General features: G+C 35.7%; 1 protein-coding gene across 2 annotated transcripts in view; it reads left to right on the top strand.

Moving 5' to 3' along the window:
* The window catches only part of LOC100750193, a 49,578-nt gene extending 28,022 nt beyond the window's left edge, over positions 1-21,556 (top strand). The window contains exons 1-3 of one of the 2 annotated variants that reach the window (XM_033320310.1): positions 41-303; positions 6,909-6,997; positions 11,201-21,556. In XM_033320310.1, the coding sequence (XP_033176201.1) occupies positions 6,940-6,997; positions 11,201-11,346 (204 nt within the window). In that variant the 5' untranslated portion in view covers positions 41-303; positions 6,909-6,939 and the 3' untranslated portion in view covers positions 11,347-21,556. Of the gene's footprint in view, positions 1-40; positions 304-6,908; positions 6,998-11,200 lie in introns of those variants that run through there. The other variant, XM_003488784.4, reaches the window with a different exon arrangement.
* Positions 21,557-22,095: the final 539 nt, after the last annotated feature.

The raw sequence follows: 22,095 nt of genomic DNA, 5'->3' as shown, positions 1-22,095 counted from the left end.
GCGCGTCACACGCCGCGCGGTCTTCCACAGGATGAAGAGGACAGAAAGCGAGGGACTCGGGTAACTTGTTGCGTCGGTGTACCAGTCGCAGAACGTACAGTACCGACAACGCTTCTGCCTGCGTGGTATTCTTTTCTCACCGATGACAGAGAGTAGCTGCCAGCGGCTCGCTGTTTCCTCGAAAACTGGGCGACGAACGAAAAGCGGAATCGAACTCGATTAAGGCACTGATTGGATTCTTGGCCACCGTGAAAGCGCCAACTTGCTCGCTCCAGGCTTTACGAAAGAAAGTTGGTCGTGGAGGTGAGTGAAGAAAGAGGAAATGGTTAGGGAGGATTTTCTTTTGGTCTTCGGATCGCTGAAGTCGTAGCGGAGCACCCTATCTGATTGGATGTATTGTTGCGGTGACCAGAGGTTTGGGAATTTAAGAAATTGAAGGATTAAAGGGTCCAAACGATGGGTCGTGGGTCTTTTGTCCTTCGGATCGTTAGAAACGAAGAATCTGCTTTTTAACGCCACGAGGTTTCCCATTCTCTTTTACGAGCGTCATAATCGTTGAAATAACGAAGCCTACTTTTTTTTATTTATCAGCAAAAACGTGCAAGAGTTGTTCCAACGAATGGCAGACCACCATGTGAAAGATATTGTTATTTTACGATAAAATCGAAAGCTTCGTTGTTTCTTTTCCAACGTATATTCTCGTCGATAAGGATTCGGCATGTTTTATCGTGAACAAATATCGATCGTTCAAAGTCACCGATAAGGAGGCTACGAATAATTTTCAAAATAAAACCACCTCCATCCGCAATTCTTGCAATAGTTTTTACAAGTGTGCTTTCATGTGCAGTATATCGACTTGTATGAACACGGAGTTTCGATTAATAGTCATCATCTCTGGTAATTTGCGTTAATTATCACGTTCCCCAGAACGAGATCACCAGGTACTCCCAATATTTACGAACGTGGCTGTGTGTTGGGTATTTGGTTATCGCGGTTGGCAGTTTCCCGACTCGGTAGTGGGGACTTTTGCTTGGGTTGTTTATTGGTAGAAGCGTAAGTTGTAGCTGCGTGTGAAAAATGAATATAATTAATCATGGAATGTTGTAGATATCTGGTCGAGTGTTTGTTACTTTTCCGATTGCTTTGACAAATGCACATTATGCTACTTTGACATGTTGTGCTACAAATTGTGATTTAAAGCGCTGTCATCAGAATTTATATGGTTGCACATGCAGCTAGTGTATTTATTGGAAATGATATTCAAGTTATTTTTGGCTCTCATGGCAACCCGAGAATAAGAAGAGAACTAGAACGCAGAAAATCGACCGAGTTTTATACTTGAAGAGAAGATTAAAATTTTTTGTTTTGGATAAACAAGATTGAAAACGTGTCTCTTGAGATTTAGAAGGAAAATTTCCAATTCATAGAATAATTTTATTTGCTGGCCAATTTAAAAAGAACATTTAATTCGTGTTTATCTTAAAAAATATCGACAAAACGTTATCGTTAAAAACGTTAATGTTATTTGTCGGTGTTTAATCGTTCGGGTCTTCTACAGTTGAAGATTCATCGATAGATCGTGGTAATAAAAATTCACGCTTGAAAATACAGTCGAGTGGCCTATAGTTGAACGTTCATGTTATTAGTAACTCAACGAAAGGAACAGAAAAGGAAAAAGCAGCCTATATGTCATTACAAAAGCCATTGGAAAAAGAGTAGAAGAAGTCAAGTCGTACAGATCCTGCACGTGTTTTATGCATTTGAATTCTCCAAATTCTCTTCTAAGTTTCCATTCGCCATTACGTAATTAATCTTCGACTCTTTCGCAAACTCTGTGTTCGATTTGGCTGAACTTTCCTCTCGTAGAACTTACAAATCACCCGTTCTCGCTATAAATGGAACGAAGAGGGAAACTCTTGCATAGATCTAATTGGGGGCCTTCCAAGAAGAAGCCTTGTAAGCTATGCAAGCCATTAAGTTTGCAAAGTTACGAGCTCCAGTGTACATAGAGAGGTTGGATGAAATAATAGAAGCACCTCATACATGTCATATACGTCATAAATGAATGTACATTGACCGTAATGCGAAAAAGAACATTGGAAACTTTGAAGCCAACGTTTCGAACATTCGCTGAATTTTTATTGAAATAATTCGTTTCTTCAATTGGAGATTATCCGATTGAAGATGAATTTTTATATTTCTATACTTTTGTTTCTTAATTTTCATATTTTGCTATTTTACAAAAGTTTATTGGATAACGTTATATGCATAAACTATAAAAAACATACTGGATACGATACGAAGATCAGAGAGAAGAAATATATGATCCAAGTTGACTTTTGTACATTGTTCTCTGACTTTAACGCCATCATCAAGAAGAAGGGGAACTTGATATAACGTAATTGAAAAGCAGAACAACGTCGATACCAAAACGCAAGAACTTTTTAAGTAGACGATAAATTCACGATAACTTTCCTAATCAAAAATTTCCCGAATCTTTTTAATATCCCGGGCGAGACGAAGAGTACAAGTGTAAGAAGTCCAGAAATTTTCCCTTATTCTACCCGTTGGGCACAATGTTCCATGAATCTTCGACTAATCCCACGTCTTTTGTCCTGTCATACCACAATTCTCATTTATACAAAGCGCTTGATCTTTTCCTATTCGATTTTTCATACAGTGTCCCGTAAATCCCCAATTAATTTCGCCTTATCCCCCCACATTACGATTCTCAATTACAAATTCACAAGCTTAATTTCTGCCTATTCGACCGATCCGGCCTTCCTTCTCTTTAGATGGCAATTTTTCTTCGATCAACCGACTGGTACGGTCAACAATTTCCAAGTAATTCGCGTGGAACTAGGATCACCGTGTATGTTCGTGCAATCGGCGATGAGAGCAACTGTTTCTCTGTTCTCGTCGATAACACGCTTTCGGAGGGAGGAAAGGCATCTTATGAAAGGGAGCGTTTCGTTAAATCGATTCGTGCCAAGCATACACACCGGCCCGGCCACTATCTCCAGCTTTGTCCAGAAAATTGGCTCGCGCTAACGCCGCGAGTTAAACTTCAAATTAAACAGCTCAGTCTCTCGAATAGAATGGCGTGAATTTTGCAAAGCGGAAAGACTGTCGTTGGAATCGATTCAACGGAGAGATTAGACGTAGAGAAAAGAGTTAAAGTGGCACTCTTGTCTCTTGTACGTGGAAGTGTACAGGGTGTCCTGGTAATCACGGTATAATCAGCAAGATGATAGAATACATTTTTCTTCCTTTTTTCTTTTTCGAGAGAATCGGCTGTGAAAATTCGTAGGATAAATCTGTCAAATAGTTGGAATTAAACACCGTTGCTGTTTCGAGTAAATTCGAGTGATTTTGCAAAGCAGAAAGACTACCGTTGGAACAGGATCAACGGAGGAATTAGATGCACAGAAGGAAGTGGCGCTCTTATCTTTTGTGAAAATATACAAACTGTGCCGGTAATCACGGTATAGTCGGCAAAACGACGACTCGACGTGAAAAAATAAATAGAAGATGTAGAATAAATATTTTTTCAGCCGATGCTTCGATTATCGAGCGAATCGAGTCTGAATATTTGGCAAATATAGCTCGCATTAAACAGCTAACTGTCCCGAATAAATTCGCGTGAATTTTACAAAGCAGAAGAAAGACCGACGTTGGGACAAAATCAACGGACGAATTACGTGTACGGAGAAAGGAATTAAAGTGGCCCTTTTATCTCTCATGAACGGTGAGTTCAAGATGTAAAACGAATATTTTTCCGAATTTTCGACGCCTCGTTTTCGAGAAAATCGAGTTTAAAAATTGGCCAAACATGGTCTGACTTGGTTAATTTTTTTTTCAATATTGTCAACGAATTTTTGTTTAGCATTAATTATGCTAAAAATAATCTTCGCGTTCCGTCTATTGTGTAAATAATGCCGGAACGCAAAAAAGAAAGATCTAAAATATTCAAAAGAAAAATGAAAAGAGGAGTTTTTAATATAACTTTCTAACGAAGCATTAAATCGCCGTTTGTATAACATTTTTTTCTTGATTATAGCTATCTATATCGTACAACAGAATCTCATCTGTATTATAAAATGTATTAATAAAATTTGATTATTAAACTCTGGGACACATTGTATACGTGTACAGTGGTCGCTCTTTGTTTGTATGTATATACGCGAAAATGTATTGACCCGTTGTTTTCTGCGGTTACGGAAGAATTTAAATGGAGTAATTTGCGCCGTGTTAAAGAAGACAACTTTATTTGCAATGAAAAAAACCGTTTAAGTAGCTGGTTCACTATTTTCAAGTAGATAGAGAGAGGCGGTAAACTTTTTTGCATTGATCCGTTTAATGTTATACGTTGTAAGACTTTGTAACGCGATTTTTAAACTTTACAACTATAACGTTTGGATGATGAAATGGTCTGCCTGATTAAAGATGGTTTAAAACGAAGATCATTGAGAACTTTCGCCACCGAAACTTCAAACTTCCAATATTTAGGTCACATGCATACACACACGCGAGAATGGAAATTTAATATTATCCACCTCGTTTCTTAATTTTAAAGTTTTAATATAGAAGATATAATATATAACAAATTAAACTAACTTAACTTAATATAGAAGATATAATATATAACAAATTAAACTAACAATGTTTTAAGTACTTGATGGCAAATTGTTCACCTGGTATACTTGATAATCATATAGCTATCTGTATTTATAATTATGAAATAGAGCGATACTGAATAGAGCTAATTATAGAATACAACTGTATTGATAGAACTACGTTTATTATGTTATACAACTCGTAGAACTAATTAATACAACTACATATAGAATTATAAATAACTGATATTCCATTATTTGTATAATAGAAAATCAATGCCAATTTTTATAAATATTTCTATACGTGAAACACGAATATTTATGAACATGAAATTCGCGTAGAAACGACAAACAAACGTTTACAATTGCTAAATATTTTTTTAAGAAAAATATTATCGATGAAAATATTACCGAACAAAATTTGTCTGTTTTTAATAAACGTCAGTGTTCCTGAATTTTCCAGAATTTTCGTCCGACACGTATTTTTCACCAACTTCTGTATTATTTAACCGCTTCCATTTGCTGCTAACTCACTACTTAATCATTTATCAAATGCTTCAATTGTGTAACAGTGAGGCACTGCATGCGCTACGATAACGACAGAATAAAATAAACAACAATTTCAAAATCGTATCGCATTAACTCGTTCACAGATGTTCGCCCATTCGACGTTCCGATTATTTGTTTACACTTAATTTAACAATTAATAATTCGAGCGAATAAACAATCCCCTCGTGATTAAACGAATTTTAACGCGACGCGAGAAAACTTGATCGAACAATTCATTTAATCAGGAAGTCAGCCCGATCGGATATGTGTATTCGTTCTCGTTGCTTGCACTTTAAATGTATTCGTCCCAGGCCGTCAGTTTCGTCGGTAACATCGAAACAGTCCATTAATATAAGTGAAAACGGAATTTAATGCGGAAAAAAAGGCCTCGCAACGTGTCGTTTCTTACCATTATCGACTTTTGTTTCACTCGTTTGCAACGAACGATAGCCTCAGCCCGTTGTTTTGACTCCGATCGATCGACGTGTTGTAGCTGCCCATTACTTAAGATTGCCAATCCATTAAGTGAAGAAGCTTCGAGGATAGACGGTGATCGTGAAAAAAAAGGGAGATACGAAAGTTGGAGGAAATTTATGGTAAAAGTGAAACAATTGTCCTTGAGATAGATCTCTATACAGGGAGTGGCCGAACAACATACGAACACAACGTACGAACGAGCACCAAGTGATTCCTTGCTTAGTTTTCAAAAAAAACTGATACTGGAAACTTTGATAGGTCACTGCTTGGCATTGATAGTGGCATTGATAACTTAACAAGTGTAAATTTTAAGGGAGAGACATTTTAAGCTAGTGTTTTTTTCTAAAACTAAGGCCAGTAACATAAATAATAATTTTGCTTTCTCACAGAAAATTGATGGAATTGTAAATATATCTTGATATTTTTTACATGATAAAAATAGAAACACAGCGTATACCTTCTATTCGATGAAAGAAAATTGAAAATTTGCTGAGTCGTGCCGCTAATCAACGCCAAGCAACGAAATGCGAATTTCCCTAGTTACCGATTACGCACGCGTTAACACGAGACAATCGAAAGGAGGTTATTCTTCTTGTGAAAATAGGCGAAAAACGTGGAATACAATTTTTCCGATTCAGACATCATTTTCAAAAAAATACGATTTGTTCGTGTTTTATTAATAATCGGCCTAATACACGCGGGTAGAAGTACAAAATACCGATAAACAACCCACCAAATTGAAAGAGAACGTAACTATCATTAAATTTCAATAAACACGATCTCAAAGACGCAATTTTTTAAAAAACAAATTTATTCGAACTTGTTTGAAAATATACCGAAAGATTTTATTATATAAACATGTTTGGCTCGTTTTTTCGCCTATTACGCAACGCACGAAAGTAAATAAAACGCCCATAAGCAATGCAGTAAATAAGAAACGATGGGATCGTTAGATTTCGATGGACGCATACGCAAAAGCTTGCGAATACAATTTTCTTGAAAAATTCCCCACTAAAAATCTCTATCCGACATTTCCGTTTCGCTCTTTTTCCACGGAACAGCGAAATAAATAAAAAAGCCACAGCTACCAATGGTCCCAGCTATAAAATTATGTATATCACGTTTGGGGACATTTGTCTTTTCCCCTAGAAACCGCAACAGCTGGCACAAGAACCGATTTATCGCGCTGTCCTGCTACATTTTTTGTCAAAAAATTCTAAAAGCACGGAAGAACTAGAAAACATGAGTTGACGTTTTCTCTTGCAGGTTTCTGGCCGACAAGTGAAAGAACGGAAAAATGCCTGTGGGAGGACGAGTCGCTGGCAAAGTTGGGATTTACAGCTCCCATTATAATGGTAATGTAAGCAGGGATATTGGATCGTTACGCGTTACTCTCGCGTGATATGTATCTGCGTTTCCGGCGTGCACGCTTTCACGTTATTTATTAACATTCGTTAATAAACGATAAATGACGATCGTTCGATATTTGCGTACGCGCCACAGTCGGATGATATGATACGGATAATAACGAAACGAGATGTAAAAAACTCTTTGCTCGTCTCGAAGTATATATCGACTTCGATGAACAATAAATTACACGGCAATTCGAAATGTATTTCAACGATATATCGCCCACAACGCACGATCGTTCCGTTTTGTACGTTTTAATTGGTTTCGTCGAGAATATAGGGCGTATATTTTTAATATAGTTCTGAAATGGACTTTCCAATAAGTACATAGCTTGTTTTCTACACCTACATTGTATGTTGTATGTGATCTCGTAGAAATAACAGGTCGGTGCACGTGTCGTGTCATTTTTGGAATGAAGCTTTAACCACACTTGGCTTATTCGGAACGTGATATACAGTGACTCGCCGAATTATTCGAACACTTACGACGGAAAATTTTTCTAAATGTAACGAGATGTATTATAAAATGTATTACAAATTGCTTGACATTTGCCAATGATGTGTTTGCTCAATTCGTGGTCCAATTTCCATCCAAATATGGATTAACTTTAAGTTCAAACTTCGAAGAAGATGCGATATTTCAGATGAGCCAACTTTGATAACATGCAGATTAAAAATGGAAAGAAACTCAACGATTTACGTGCAAATCGAAAACGAGATAAGTCTTTGTATCGGTGAAAGAATGATGTTTAGTTGCAACGTGATTAGAATTCAAGCGTTACATTCTGATAGACGATCTTTATCGTATAAACGTGCACATGTCGAAGTTAAAATAAGTAGATAATAGAGTAGAAATTTTATACATATATGCACACACGTAAGTAGTTTTTCGTGCGGCGTAAATAATTTAGATAACTTTGCATAACGATCTCTTATAGCGTTCTGCTTTTATCTTTCGCGTGCATTCTGTAAAACGTAGAAGTCGTTTAATTATTAATTAAAATTCCTGCTGTAACGCTCTGTCGAAGTTTGGATCGTTAAAAATTTCAGGCTGTGCAAGCTTAAAGGTGATATTCCTGAAGGAAATGTCATCTTAATGGTTGAGATCAAATTTTCTTAAATAAGACAATTATTACTTATTACTCATCTTGTATGCGTAACCGGAAGTCGACGCAAAGCCGGAAGACAGACGGAAATAAAAAGACGAATAAAAAGTTATTATTTATTATCTGTAAAACTCGATTTTTATAAAAATGATGTTATTTAATTTAAAAGAAAAAAGTATATCATTTTTTTGAATTAAAAATAACTATTATCGTTCTTTGTGATGTATTATTTGTAAACTATTATCTACTTATTTCATGTACCATTTATAAAATTTGTAAAACTTCTTTGACGTGCAATAATTCAATAACAAACGAACGAAATTCACGAAATACGCGTACGTACATCTCGAGAAACGGATAAATCTACCAATACGAACGTTCTAACGTCCAATACACGTTCGATACAGAATAAGATAACAATATCTTTACAGTGCAACAAAGATAACTGAAACACCATTGCAACAGTTCGAAATCGAATGTTCAGTACACTAAGACCACAATTTCCATATTGTACAGTCAATATGACGAAAAGTACAATTTCAACAACTTCAACCCGAATGGCCGGTACATCAATCGAAACTTTAACCACAACCCCGATGGCCACCGTAGACGGTCTAGTAGCAAGTAACAAGTATCAAAAAGGATTTGCAAACGCGTTTGTGCATAGAATACGTAATACTAAGTTTAAATGTGGAGTACACTGGTTACAGCCTTCGTAACTTTGATTTAGATATCATCGATGCGGCTCTGTACGTTGTAACAAGCTTCACCATAGCACTCAATAACCCATACACTGTATCAACTCATGCATACAGACAAAAAGTAATTATGCAATTAGTATGCGACAGAATGTCTCTTTGACGGTATAATTACGGCTTTAATTTCTTCAATATAATCTTATAACGGCGTCAAAGTATTGTTATAACATTCGTGTGTTTCTTTCTGATTTTTATGCACATTTCATTCAATCAATTATAGCGTTCAATTGAATTACTCCCTCTATAACTTGATTATTTGTAGAAAACTTTACAAGCAGTGTTCCTTTTAAGTCAAAGTAATATTAGGTTGTCCGAAAAGTTTCTTTCCTTTCATAAGGAAGTAGTAGATGCACAGGATTTTTTGTTTTATATTATTTTATTGAATTATGTTTGATCCATTTTATTCTGTTGCTACAAAATGAATCATACATAAATCTATAAAATAATATAAAATGAAAAATGTTATGCACCTATCATTTCACTTATGAAACGAAAGAAACTTTTGGGACGACCTAATATAAGACTTTTGGTTTTAATGGGCCAGTGACCATCGGAATGGGGACTATACTGACCCATATGTGGGAAATTAAGTCGTTTAATAGCAGAACACACGAGCAATAGATTACAAATATTTATATAAATTCATATTTTTACGAATAGAACACGTTCCATCTACTATACGTTACGCCGAATGTTCTACCATAAGTATCTATATATTTTTACGAATTCTATAGATTTCCAGCTCGTTAAATATTCTACAAACATTTTACACATTCTTGTATCTTGAAATCTTCCATAAAGATTTTATACACTTTTAAACCCTTTAAATTCCCCGTGAATATATAGAACAATTATCCAATGTCCGACTTCAAATTGCACGAGCACTAAATAATCAACCACCATAAAATTGTTCGATTTCGCTTCTACATATAAATCGTTCGCATAGAGTACACGTTATTTCTTAAATCTGCCTCAGAATTTACACATTATTTTTTAAACTTACCTTAACACAGCGGTTCTTAATCTTTCGTTTACCACGAACCTCCATCAAATAAACGCATCGTTGTCACGAACACCCCCATGACTCGGTTCAAAAGTTAAATCCTTATGTGCCAAGTGTGTATATCTGAAACATTGATCGACTGCTCATCGACAACCTTTTTCGAGAGAAAAGTTTCATTAGAAATAATCAAGCACGAATGTTAAATATTTTATATATAAATATTTTATGTACAATAATAATAATATAATAATCGGATCTCCTTTGTTCCATACATTCGCAATGTAATAAACATGCCCAAGACCAACTACGACCCCAATAGTTATATTAATCGTATATATAAGCAGACCAACCCACTCGCCCATCAGTTTTTTGCAAATCGTTGCTCACGTTTAAAAAACATTCCAAAAACGCTTTACATTCACATCCACTTCCGCATCGTTTAACTTTTGATCGATTGACTCGCGATTAATGTCATACTTTTATTATACGTCGAAATATGTTCGCTAGTGCGGTAATATTTTTGTTAAATAATTATCAAAATATAGTTCAAATATGTGCGCTTATATTGACTATAGCTAAACCAAACGTCGTTACTCGAAATGAATAAATAAATAAATAAATAAATAACTTGCGTGTGCGAGGGTTTCATGGTCTTTCGAAAATGCACAGGTCACGGGTTAAGAACCGCTGTCTTAAAATTTATCGCTACATCAACGAGTTCGTTTATCGCATGAAAATGATATACAGGGTGGTTGGTAACTGGTGGTACAATCGGAAAGGGGGTGATTCTACATGAAAAAAGAAGTCGAAAATATAGAATAAAAATTTTTTTTTATTTAATTTTTCCATCGAGACAACGATCTACAGTGAGATACATTATAACGTACAGCACGCGTACCGAGCGAAAATTCAAAGTCGATTTTCTGGAAAACAATTCCTCAAACGAAAAATTTTTATTCTATATTTTCGACTTCTTTTTTCATGTAGAATCACCCCCTTTCCGATTGTACCACCAGTTACCAACCACCCTGTATATCATTTTCATGCGATAAACGAACTCGTGAAAATTTGAGTAATTTGAGGAATTTTTGAAAAAATTAAACATATATTCTGTACACACACATCCATATGCTGAAATTGTGGAATCCATCGGTTTAGCTTCTGAGAGACTCATACGTGACTCATAAATGAATCAAGAGCTTTAAAAGCGTGAACGTCATCCCACAGTAACGAAACCCTGGTGCAAGGTGTCGATTACAAGATAAATCCAGCATGCTTTCAGGAAAAGGCTACAGTGGTATTAACGAGGAGATCATGTGGATCAGCATCGGGATGGGGATCACGATCGCCGTACTGATCACCATTGCTCTGTGCTACATCGCCCGTGAGAAATGCCGGAAACGACACGAGGGCTACTACGCTTCCTGACGGACGCTGCCGCCGCCCTCGTGGGCCTCTTGGTCCTTCTCACCATCGACACCTGGCGTCTTTTTCAGCCCGACCACGTCGAGAGGTAAACCGAGGGCGTACTATATCACCGTATAACGCCGAGATCTGGTGACTAATACCTTGCTTTCGGCTCGAGCAAGCTGACGTTTCACCATGAACGAGAAATCGAACGACGACTCTCTTATCCCTCGACTTTTTTCATCTTTCCCCTCCCTATTCGTCCCTTTCCTTTCTTTTTTTACTTTTCCTGTATCCTTCGACTAGTCTCATCCCATTTAACAGACACAAGAAAAGAATATAACAAGTCGATCAATGTGCACCTGTGAATCTTCATGCCACTCAATGGCTAGAAAGAAGTATTTTCGAAAATACGTAGACGATAAGTCCACGTTGTTCTACCAGTAATTTACTTTCAATCGTAACTAAGCAATATTTCATACTTACGGATATGGTATTCTCGAAGAGGAAAAAAAAAGGAGGAAATACATTTCCATGATCGCTCAAAATTCTACCGAACCGCGAATTTTCCAAGAAAATTAGAAGCTTGTCGTAGATTTGATATGGAAATTGAAAACCAAGTAAGAATATAACGTTCAGCTCGTGTAAGGTTAATTAAACAGCTTACTTCGAATTTCGATATTGCGCTACGTATGAAATCCAAGATATGTAAGTTATCGTATCTTGCTGCTGCGACTTTTCGTTCGGTCTGTCTGTGCGCTCGTTCGTCGCGGAATAAACATCGGATTGCTTCTACCGAATCCTCGAATTTATCGAGTCGAAACTCGACCATGATTTATGGAGCGTGTGGAGTAATCGCTCGAAAGAAGAAGAAATCGGAGGAAAGCTCGGGTAATTCCGTTTGATCGACTGGATAATTAACCGAATTCCTTCCGTTGATGGCGTTGTTACAGGCAAATTTTAAGCACAGATTTCTATGCTTTATTGGAAATTCAAGGCTTTTTGGGTAATTGATTCGACAGAACGGACGTCGAAATTAATTCGACTTTGTTTGCGAGAACAGGTTTTGAAACTGGATCGTAATGAGATTGTTACGAAATCGGTTGCTATGTGATTTGGGGATAATTGACATGCACCGTTGTTCGTGAGTTACTAGGATATTTATGAAACACGAGGAATATTTGCAGCGTTATTTCGTTAAATACGATGGGAATTCGTACGATAAATTCGACATCTCGTAATCAAACCTATTCTGTAAAACGCTATTCACCTGTTAATTTTCTAATTATTCTATTTTATTATATAGAATCGATCAAGTTTGTACAATACATCTGATACCTTATAATCGAATTTACTGTACAAAAATGTGTCTCTCGTATATTAATTTCTCAAGCCAGTTGCTCTTTCATCAAACGTAACACACGTACGATTGACGTACGCTCTTCTTCATAGAGATTAGGGTACTTATGGAAAATGAGAAATATCTAAGGAGTTATCAAGGAATTATTTCAACTTTTAAGGACTACCGTTTCATTTAAAGACTGGGACTAAAAAAAAAAGAAAAAAAAATCACGTATATTTAATTATATGTCTGCCACTATTTCAAGTTTAAATTAGATCCATGACTTCACATACGTTTCTGTTCGTAAGTGTTAGGGTATTTATAGAAAATAGAGAATATCTGAAACGTTCTTTCGACATTGTTTAAACCTTTAAGAAACATTGCCGATTAAATTTATGGCTCAACGATATCTTTGCTATTCCCTCGCTGAATATCTGCAAAATATCTTAAAAGTAGGTTGAATAATTTCATTGCATAAAGTCGTTGTCCAATTTCAAGGGAAATTTCTCAAAATTGCTGTCCAAATCCCGACATTTTCCAAGAGATTCTATGTAACGAACGTTATTTCTCTTTCTTGCCCTATCCTTTTAATTCCACGTATGAGTCGATTGATCGTGCATTCGAGTTGATTGCATTCCAAGCAATAAAACATTTCCATGCCATTGAAGTGGTAAAGTCAATCGGATAATCGAAAAAGTTAACGACAGTGCCGGTCTAATAGTGTTAAATCGCGCTTAGAACGATGCGATTTGCATTAAAATTGCTGGACAAATGAAACGGCATTTCGCTCGATAGAACGTGTCATTCGTTCGCCATCTACGCACACAGATAAAAGACAATTTCCAGAAAAATAAGCGCACCGAATCGTGAAGCTGAGGTAATCGAGTTTCGTGATTGTACAGCACGAACATCAGACATCTTACATATGTTGAGTCAACATAATCCTAAAAGAAGAAAATTTCGAAAAAAATCCCATCAATTTCATGTCGTATTTCCAAGGAATAACATAAATATCTTTCAGCTAAAAATGGTAGAAGTTGACTTTAGATGTTTCGTGACTTTTGCCACGGTCCTCTCGCCTGATTCAAGTAAATTCTAATATCCGAAATTTACTCGTATTTTGCAAAATTGCAAGCCAGTCGATTACCCTGTCTAGCTCGATGTTAATATCGTAAAATTGACAAGAAGCAATTTATAATCTACAATTTGTAACTGGGAAAAATCCAAGTAGGAAAATAGAAGAAATTGAAGAATAATGAAATTCAGTGGAGTAAACTGTAAGGAAACTTCCATTCTCGTTTTGCAATATCCATTACGTTTCAATAGATAATTGCAATAACTCTTCAGGAATGTTATTCTTTTTATATTTACGAGATAAATAAAAATGTCACGATATATACAAAAATATAACAATTTCAAAAAATATGAACCACCATTTGACTAGAAAATACATTTGACGCCTACATACAGTGTATTTATGTATAGATTCTTTTTTTTTAAACAAAAGAGCTTCTCGATTATTACGTAAGAGGACCCAGCATCTTCTTAATTTAATATCGAACGTCGTCGAAGCGATTCTGAAACAGTCGCAAAAAGTTTTTAAACGAATGTTCTCATCTTCTCAAATCATTTCTGGACGTCGTTTCGTCTTCGAGAAACCTCGTCGATTCTATTCAAACCGCGGAAAGGCTGGTCTCTCCATTTCCACGTTCCATCCATTCTCGTGCTTTCACGAAACGACTCAATTTTTCAAGAAAAAAAAAATGTCTCGCCTGTCGCCATTCGCTCGGATGGACAGCAACAACTTCCGGTTCAAGGTTAAAAAGTCTCACGGAACTAAACAATTCGTAATAAACTCGCAAATTTTCATCCACCGTTGTCCGCACACGCGTCAATTTTTAGACAAACCCCTTTTTTGGCAAGGAACGCGACAGTCAAATTTACGACTGAGAAAGCTTTGCCAAACGGCGACAGTCGCTGCAGCAACGTTGGTTTCCGGGGCTTTTATTCCGCTACCTTTCAGCTCCGTTGGCCCTGGAAATTTCAGACCTGGAAAATGCTCATTTGCGAACGCGCGAATGTCGATTCGTGGTCAAAGGGAGGATTTGGACCATCGATTCGGCTGATATTTCACGCGTAACTGGTACAGCGTGCGCGATGTATTTGATTTAAATATCGCGTGCAGTTGATCGACGAAAATATTCCCACGCTTTTATCCTGTTCGATGTTCGATGACCAAATATTCCTAGTTTCTTAGCTCTTTGATTATTAAAAATTGAAGAGAGTTCTTCGCGTGAAAGTTGTTCGACTTCGTGGAAGAAGCTTAATGGTATAAGAAATTCACTTTATCAACTGTAGTTTACCAGAGTTTTAATATCAGGTAAAACGATAAGAAGCATTTAAGAAGATGGAATAGACTTCACTCTCAATTTCGGTCGCTTGGAAGTATAAATAGCGGTTGAGTTCTTTTTTCTTCTTTTACTTTACTATTCTTTCGCACGATATACAATGTGTTTTGTAATTAACGGTGCAGTCGCACAAGGATAAATCTTGATGGTGATGAATGAAAAAGTCGATAATGTAGAATGCAACTTCTTCGTTCGAGGTTTCGTTTTCGTAAGCATCGGTTTTACGTAGATTTCCTTCGCGTTTCTTAAATTTAAAGAGACAATAGATCAACTTGAATCCAAATTGAAATATTTTCGGACGATTGACATCGAAATTGACTTTGAACGGAAATACAGATAAAAAGAAAGTTTCTATTAACTCGAGATAACTGAGTGAAACTATTAGATTATTAGAATATCAGATTGGAATTCTAATTGCGACAGCAAACTTCCTACAACATTTCCTACGCTCGGAACATGCATTATGCATACCACGTACCATCTGTCTGCAGAATTTCAGCTAAATCGTTGAATGCATCGTGAAATTCCTTCGTGAGATTTTTTAAAGCTTCGAGAAACACCACGACCGACCGTTCCTTCCTTTAAATTAAAATCTCTACCTGCCGATACGCGATTCTTCTTTTACGCGCGTATGAAACAACGATGATCGATCCGAGATTAAATCAAAAGTTCGAAATATTATAAATTGCTGGCATGTATAATTTTATTGGGCTGCTCGGGAAATTCGTAGCGAATTTTAAAGAGTACTCGAAGATCGTATCTACATTAGCACGAAATTAGCATTTTATCGCACAGTAAATGCAGCTTTCGCAACTGCAGTTTACGCATTATTTCGCTGCTTGGTCCTTGATAGACTGATGCGTTTAATTGATCCAACTAGAAGTAACATTTACCAAAGTAGCGAACCGTGTAACTTCGAAAGAAATATCTTAACGTTACGCGAATATTGTAGAAGATTATTTCTTTGAAATATTTCTTTCGAAGAAACGTCGTTTTTACCGGAAAGTCTTAATTTTGACAAATGTGTAACACTCTTCCGATCTTATTAGATACGTAGATTACGAAATGTAATACACCTACTGCCATAAACGTTAGGAATTTATCGAGCAACCCAGTAGGCTGCGAGTTTTTACGCGTTTAGGAAAAATGCTTTAAATCAAAGAATACGCGCAGTGCAGAGAACGTGTAAAAATGTAGAAAAACGTCTCAAGTATTCATCCTAGATAGCACTCAACAGATGAAATATATTTTTACACGCATTTCATTCCTTTAATCGTATTCGTCAAAATATTAATTTGCGTAAGTATCATGAATGATACTCTATGGTTGTTAAACGATGGTAATTAATAATAATAAAAAAAAAAAAGATAATACAACGTCATAAACCGTGGCGCTGAAGCTGATTTCAAAATCGCTGATTTGATACGAAGTAATAATAAATTACAAACGTTCGATTAATCCTGCGTGAAATCGAGTATCTTCCGATGTAAGAGGATTAAAACGACGATCGATCATCGGTGTTCGGGTTTCAAAAGCACAGACAAATCGATACTTTCTGCACCGACGTCTAAATGTTTATCGATAGCTAAAAAAAAAAGAGAAAAAAAAAGAAAGATGAAGAAGACAGAAGACCGAAGGTATTTTTCAACGAAGTTCGATCGACGAAAAGATTGAAACGAGAATTTTGGGAACACATAGAAGCGACATCAACGAACGATAATTTCGATTCTAAGGTAGCATCCGCGTCGGTATATGTCGGTATCTGTATTTACCACTCGTTCAAAACGCTTATATTTCTGTCGAGGAAACCTTCAGAAATTTAATTACGTTCGCCTTTTGCTTCGAGATAATTACCTTCGTGATAATTACCGAATTTTCCGCTAAGAAAGGTAACGAAGAAAACTGGACGCACAATCTACATTCATCCGTTCCTCCGAAACAACGTTCTTGCAACTTCTCATACTTACGAACTTGAAAAATAACCTGTTAGGATAGAAATTAACGAATAAGCTAATGCAAGCGTTTGCATTAGCGTACAATAGTGTCTTCGTGAATATCGTTCGTTAGGACGTACAGAATATATAGCATAGACTCATCTACGAGTTCAGCTGTTTCAAGAACACGAGACACGAAAATAACATCGAAAGTAGAACTTTCGAGAAAATCATTTTCTTATTATCGACGTAATTTATTGAGAAAATTTTATACCGCGCGAATCGTAGAATCATAGCGCTGTATATGATTCTACGATATCCTTTTGTCGAAATTTCCAGCGTTAAATAAATTATTCGATAGCAATTGATGAATCAGACCTTGAAATACTAAAATTGCTGTAGAACCACTGTAGCTCAGCTCGCACGGAAAGCTACGTCGTATCCTGTACATATAGAACGATTTCGATTAGGTGATGAATGGTTATTAGCTGCTATAACAGTAATTGTGGATGTTCTGTAAACATCGTCGATTTCGAATCTCTTGGGCGTGGAATCGAGGAACGGATGAAATTCGGTTAGTAGACACGAGCATTAAAGAATTAATGGAAAGTAATAATCATTTTGGAAAGTGCACGAGCATGCCTGCACAATTTGAAAACCGAAAAGGTTCCTGCCGTTACTCGGTAATTTAATCCAATAATATCGTTAAAGATTAACGATAGTGATATTAAATATTCATAATAAATGTCAATTCCTTGATCTTCTTCGCGCGTTAAAAATTGTTGGCATTCCAATCCCTCTTAACTCGAAATTTCACTCTGAAACATTCTAAACACACGAAGACGTTGCACGTTCGAGAAGATCGATTTATCTGGATATAAGAATAAATCTAACGATAAAAAAAAAAAATACGTACGTCCAACGAAATTCAAAGAATGAAACCCGCTTGTAAGATACGTCGCTGATTTCAACTAAAGTTATCGAAATATACGAGCAACACGAAGAATATCTGCATACGTATACGAATAACTACGTTGCGAGTTAAGAAGATAGTCACAGATACGGAGGAAAGCTGCAAAATAAAAAGGATACAAAAATGTGTAACTTCCTACTTTATCGACTTAAAGGAATATAGTTACACGTTTGTTTCTATATCTTCGTAGTCGAAGATGTACGAGTATATGGAAGATTTCCACATCGCAGGAAGTACAGAATTCTACGCAGAATTTTACAAGAGCAAGAATTAAGATACATACGAGCGACTTTTAAATCGCGCGAAGTTACAAATAAACGGGAGGCTACTGAATCGAACAGAACGCAGATACGCCAGAGATTTTCGCGTTAAACAAAATATAAACGCGCGAATATACTTCCATATAAGAAAACAACGTAGATGGCGAACTCGCATTAAAAAAAGTTGCGATTTAAAAGACCGTAGGTGGACGGTTGGAACAGAATCGTGCAGGCGTGCTGTTGTGCGTGTAAAACGTGTAAATAAACAGGCGAAAGCACATAACGTGGATGCAAAGTAAAAAGTATAGCACCCGTTGGTGCGGTACGATATTGCATTACTAACGAGATATTAGGTGATACACGGGTGTATGCATATATATAATACGTAGCTTGAAAGTCTACTAAATCGTCGTGTTTTACCGCGAACATCTGCAGGGGCATTCATTAATTCCCCCAAGAACGGTTTAATTCGATCTCATTACGAAGCACCGGCTGCAGATTGCGCCTGGAAATAGCGGTTCTTATAATAGAAAATGGCGAGGAATTGCAATTCGGACAATGTGATATTTTAGGATGCAATTGCTACGGTTTTCGCAAATCCTTCTCTATTTGTCATAGAAGCGTAACAATTATTTCTTGTTAACTGTGTTAATAACGTTTTCTTCTCCTTTTTTTTCTGTTACAACGCCGCCGATAATTTTAATGAAACAATTTTTATCGAACTACGGATCGAACTCTAAACTTTTCGGTTTATTTCGAATTTGTCCTAACAGTATCGCGCAATTGCTTTTTAGAATAACACGTTGCTATTAGTTTAACGATATTTGGTTTATCATAAATTATATTCGTTAGATGTTTGTGCATGTTGATGTTTTGTCTCTTTGCCTTTCTGGTAATTATTTATGCGGAAAGTGGATAGTAACAACGATGCGTCGAGAGAAATTAATGAAGGCCTGCTTGTGAAATATTTCTTTAGGAATACTTCAATTAATGTGTTCTGAAATAGAAGTGTCTGGCCTAAACTACCGCCAAGTTACGATGAAACATCGATCGTAACGAACTGACACTTCTTGCCTCCGAAGGTCGTTTTATTTTTCATTCGAAGCGATCATTTACAAAGTATTGGGCGAAACTACTATGATACAGATTGAACATCAATTTTACTATTTCTAAAATAATGAAACAAACTTTTCTATCCTCTGATATCGTTCTCGGCGATAGAACGCATTTCGAACGTTCGTAAGAATGTTTGCAAAATTACACGATTCGTTAACAATTATTTTGACGTATCAGGATGTCTGCAAAATTATACAGACCATCGAATTAACTTGCACGAAAGCATAGAACGCGCGATACTAATTTTGTATAGCATAGTCTCACGAGATATAAAGCAAGAAAAATAAATCTATAAATTCAACTAAACAACAAATTCAAATTAAAATTTTGCACAAAGAGAAATCAAATGAGGCATCGAAAAGATCTAGTTTAATTTACAAAAATCGACCGAAAATTTGTTGGAACATTGGCGTTCTAAATTCTTTCGAGGCGTTCAATACTTTGGGAATAATTAGCCTAGAACTATAGCTGCCTACAAGATCTCTTCAAAGCGAGTTCTGAACGTGTTTACAAAAAAGAAGAAAAAAATGAGAGAAGATTAACACTGATCACTTCCTGAAAGAGACTTTTTAACTCCTATCGTCACATCCGTTAAGTGTACAAAGGGTCTCAATGTAACAATTAACACGTACAACGTAAGGATTCTGACCAAAAAACTTTAGAATATACTTCAGAGAACTGAGATTATTATACCAGGGTCTCGATCTGATTGTGTATGGCCTGTAGAAAACGACCGTAGAATAATGAGTACTTATTATTAGATATTATTATTATTATACATTGTTGAAACGTGGATAAAATCTATTGCATAAATAATAGTGAGTGACGAGTGTGGATGACATGGAAACAACGTACAAGCCTCCTGGTTGTTTCAATAATTTCACTCCTTCCGTCTGACAAATGCAATCATCGTGAACATCGTTATTGTTATTGACATATAACTGTTTATAGTTTTGACAAGTTCTCTACCAAAATTCTCTATTATTTTAAATTGCAACATCTACTTTTTGAGTATAACTCGAACACTTTTTTTAAAAATCGTTTCTTTGCTATTGTATATGAGAATTCCTGAATGTTTACTTTGCCTAGAATATTTACAAAATTAACAAAATGCAAATCTCTTCGTCCTGGGTCAGATGAATTCTTCGTTATATATTTATAACATGTCTAGTTATTTTCGTTCTTTTCAATTTTCAATCATTTTCGAGAAATAAATGGTTTCACGAAAAAATACAAAGCGTCGAGTGTACTTTTTATTTTAAATTGATGATAGACGATTCGAACAGTTTTTCATGCTGTATTCATTCAGATATCGCGGAAATCTAACTTTTGTGAATAATATTGTAAATACTGTACGATATGACTTTAAATAAAAAATCTCATATAAGGAAGTCGTATGAGTAACATGATAGAGAACGTGTTAAACAACAAGGACACAATTTTCTTCTTATTGCGAATGCTACTATAGGTTCTATAATTAAACACTGTAATATATATTATGTATTAGATAATTTAACTTTCAACCATTTTAACACAAAAAGAATAGAACAAATCAAACAAAAAATTGTCAAATGAAAACTATACGCATCGCTCAAAATTTCTCCCTAGATAAGTCGTACTTGTGATAAGAAAGCGTAAAAATTATACTCCTCTCTCTCTCTCTCTCTCTTTCTCTAATAGAGTAGTTAAATATTTTAAGACTTATTAGATATATGTAAATATTTTTTGCGTTCGTGATATTGCGAAAATAATACATATGTAAGCGTATATTTTAACAATAATGAATAAAATATTTCAATTGTTTTAAGTTTGAAAAAAAATCAACTGGAGGCTTGTACACAATATGGCGGAATTTTGATGTTCCTCGCGCATGCATTTATGCACCGTGAAATTTAGATGTTTTTTATGGTGGATCGCGACATCTCGTCGTAAACGCGACAGATTTTAGAGATTTTATGAATGTTACACGACTTGCTCGTGATAAGGGCTGCTTAGTGGGTAACTTGTATTTCTATTGAAAGTAGATGCTGTTTTATGTAAGAAAACAGAGAACGAGAGAGATTTCTCAGTAACAAGGCGCGATTCGATATACTAAAATGTCTATTGCAATGACCAACTTGATAGATTGCTCTATGTATTACGATATATTATTTCTTCTGCATTTGTAACAAATAAACAATTAAAGAGATGTCTTGGAACGAGTGTTTTCTTTTCTGACCAATTTTCCGACCAATATAACAGAAGGAAATAAAAAATGATATTAGTTATTAGAAAACTTATTTTAAGAAAGATTCATTAATAAACTTACCAAATAAAATCTTCTTGAATATAACAATGTCATCGTGTTCCTTTTGCATTGTTCCCCCTGTATTTGTTGAAACACACATAATGTTCATAACACGTATAAACACAATTTTTCGCTAGAACAATAAGTTTTTCTGTTCGAAAACAATTTTTTGTGAAATATAAAAAAACGCGGTTAGCAAGAAGCTTTTGAATTCAACCACACTGATCCACATATAATGAATCGATAATGATAGGAAACTGTAAGAGTAGGATCATGTAGGATTATGAATGCGCCATCCGCTGGCTAATTAAAAAAATGGCGCCATATATTTAAACATGTTAGATGTTCGCTTCTATTATTTGCTAATAATCATTAAACGATCCAGAAACAATATCTTTAATTAATATAAGAAAAATGAATATAATCTTTTTAATTTAAAGATAATGATCA

Source organism: Bombus impatiens, unplaced genomic scaffold (genome assembly GCF_000188095.3).
Source record: "Bombus impatiens unplaced genomic scaffold, BIMP_2.2 scf_0264, whole genome shotgun sequence".
Taxonomy (NCBI): Eukaryota; Metazoa; Arthropoda; class Insecta; order Hymenoptera; family Apidae; genus Bombus; species Bombus impatiens.
Note: the sequence above shows the minus strand (reverse complement) of the source record. Positions and strands in the feature narration are given on the sequence as shown.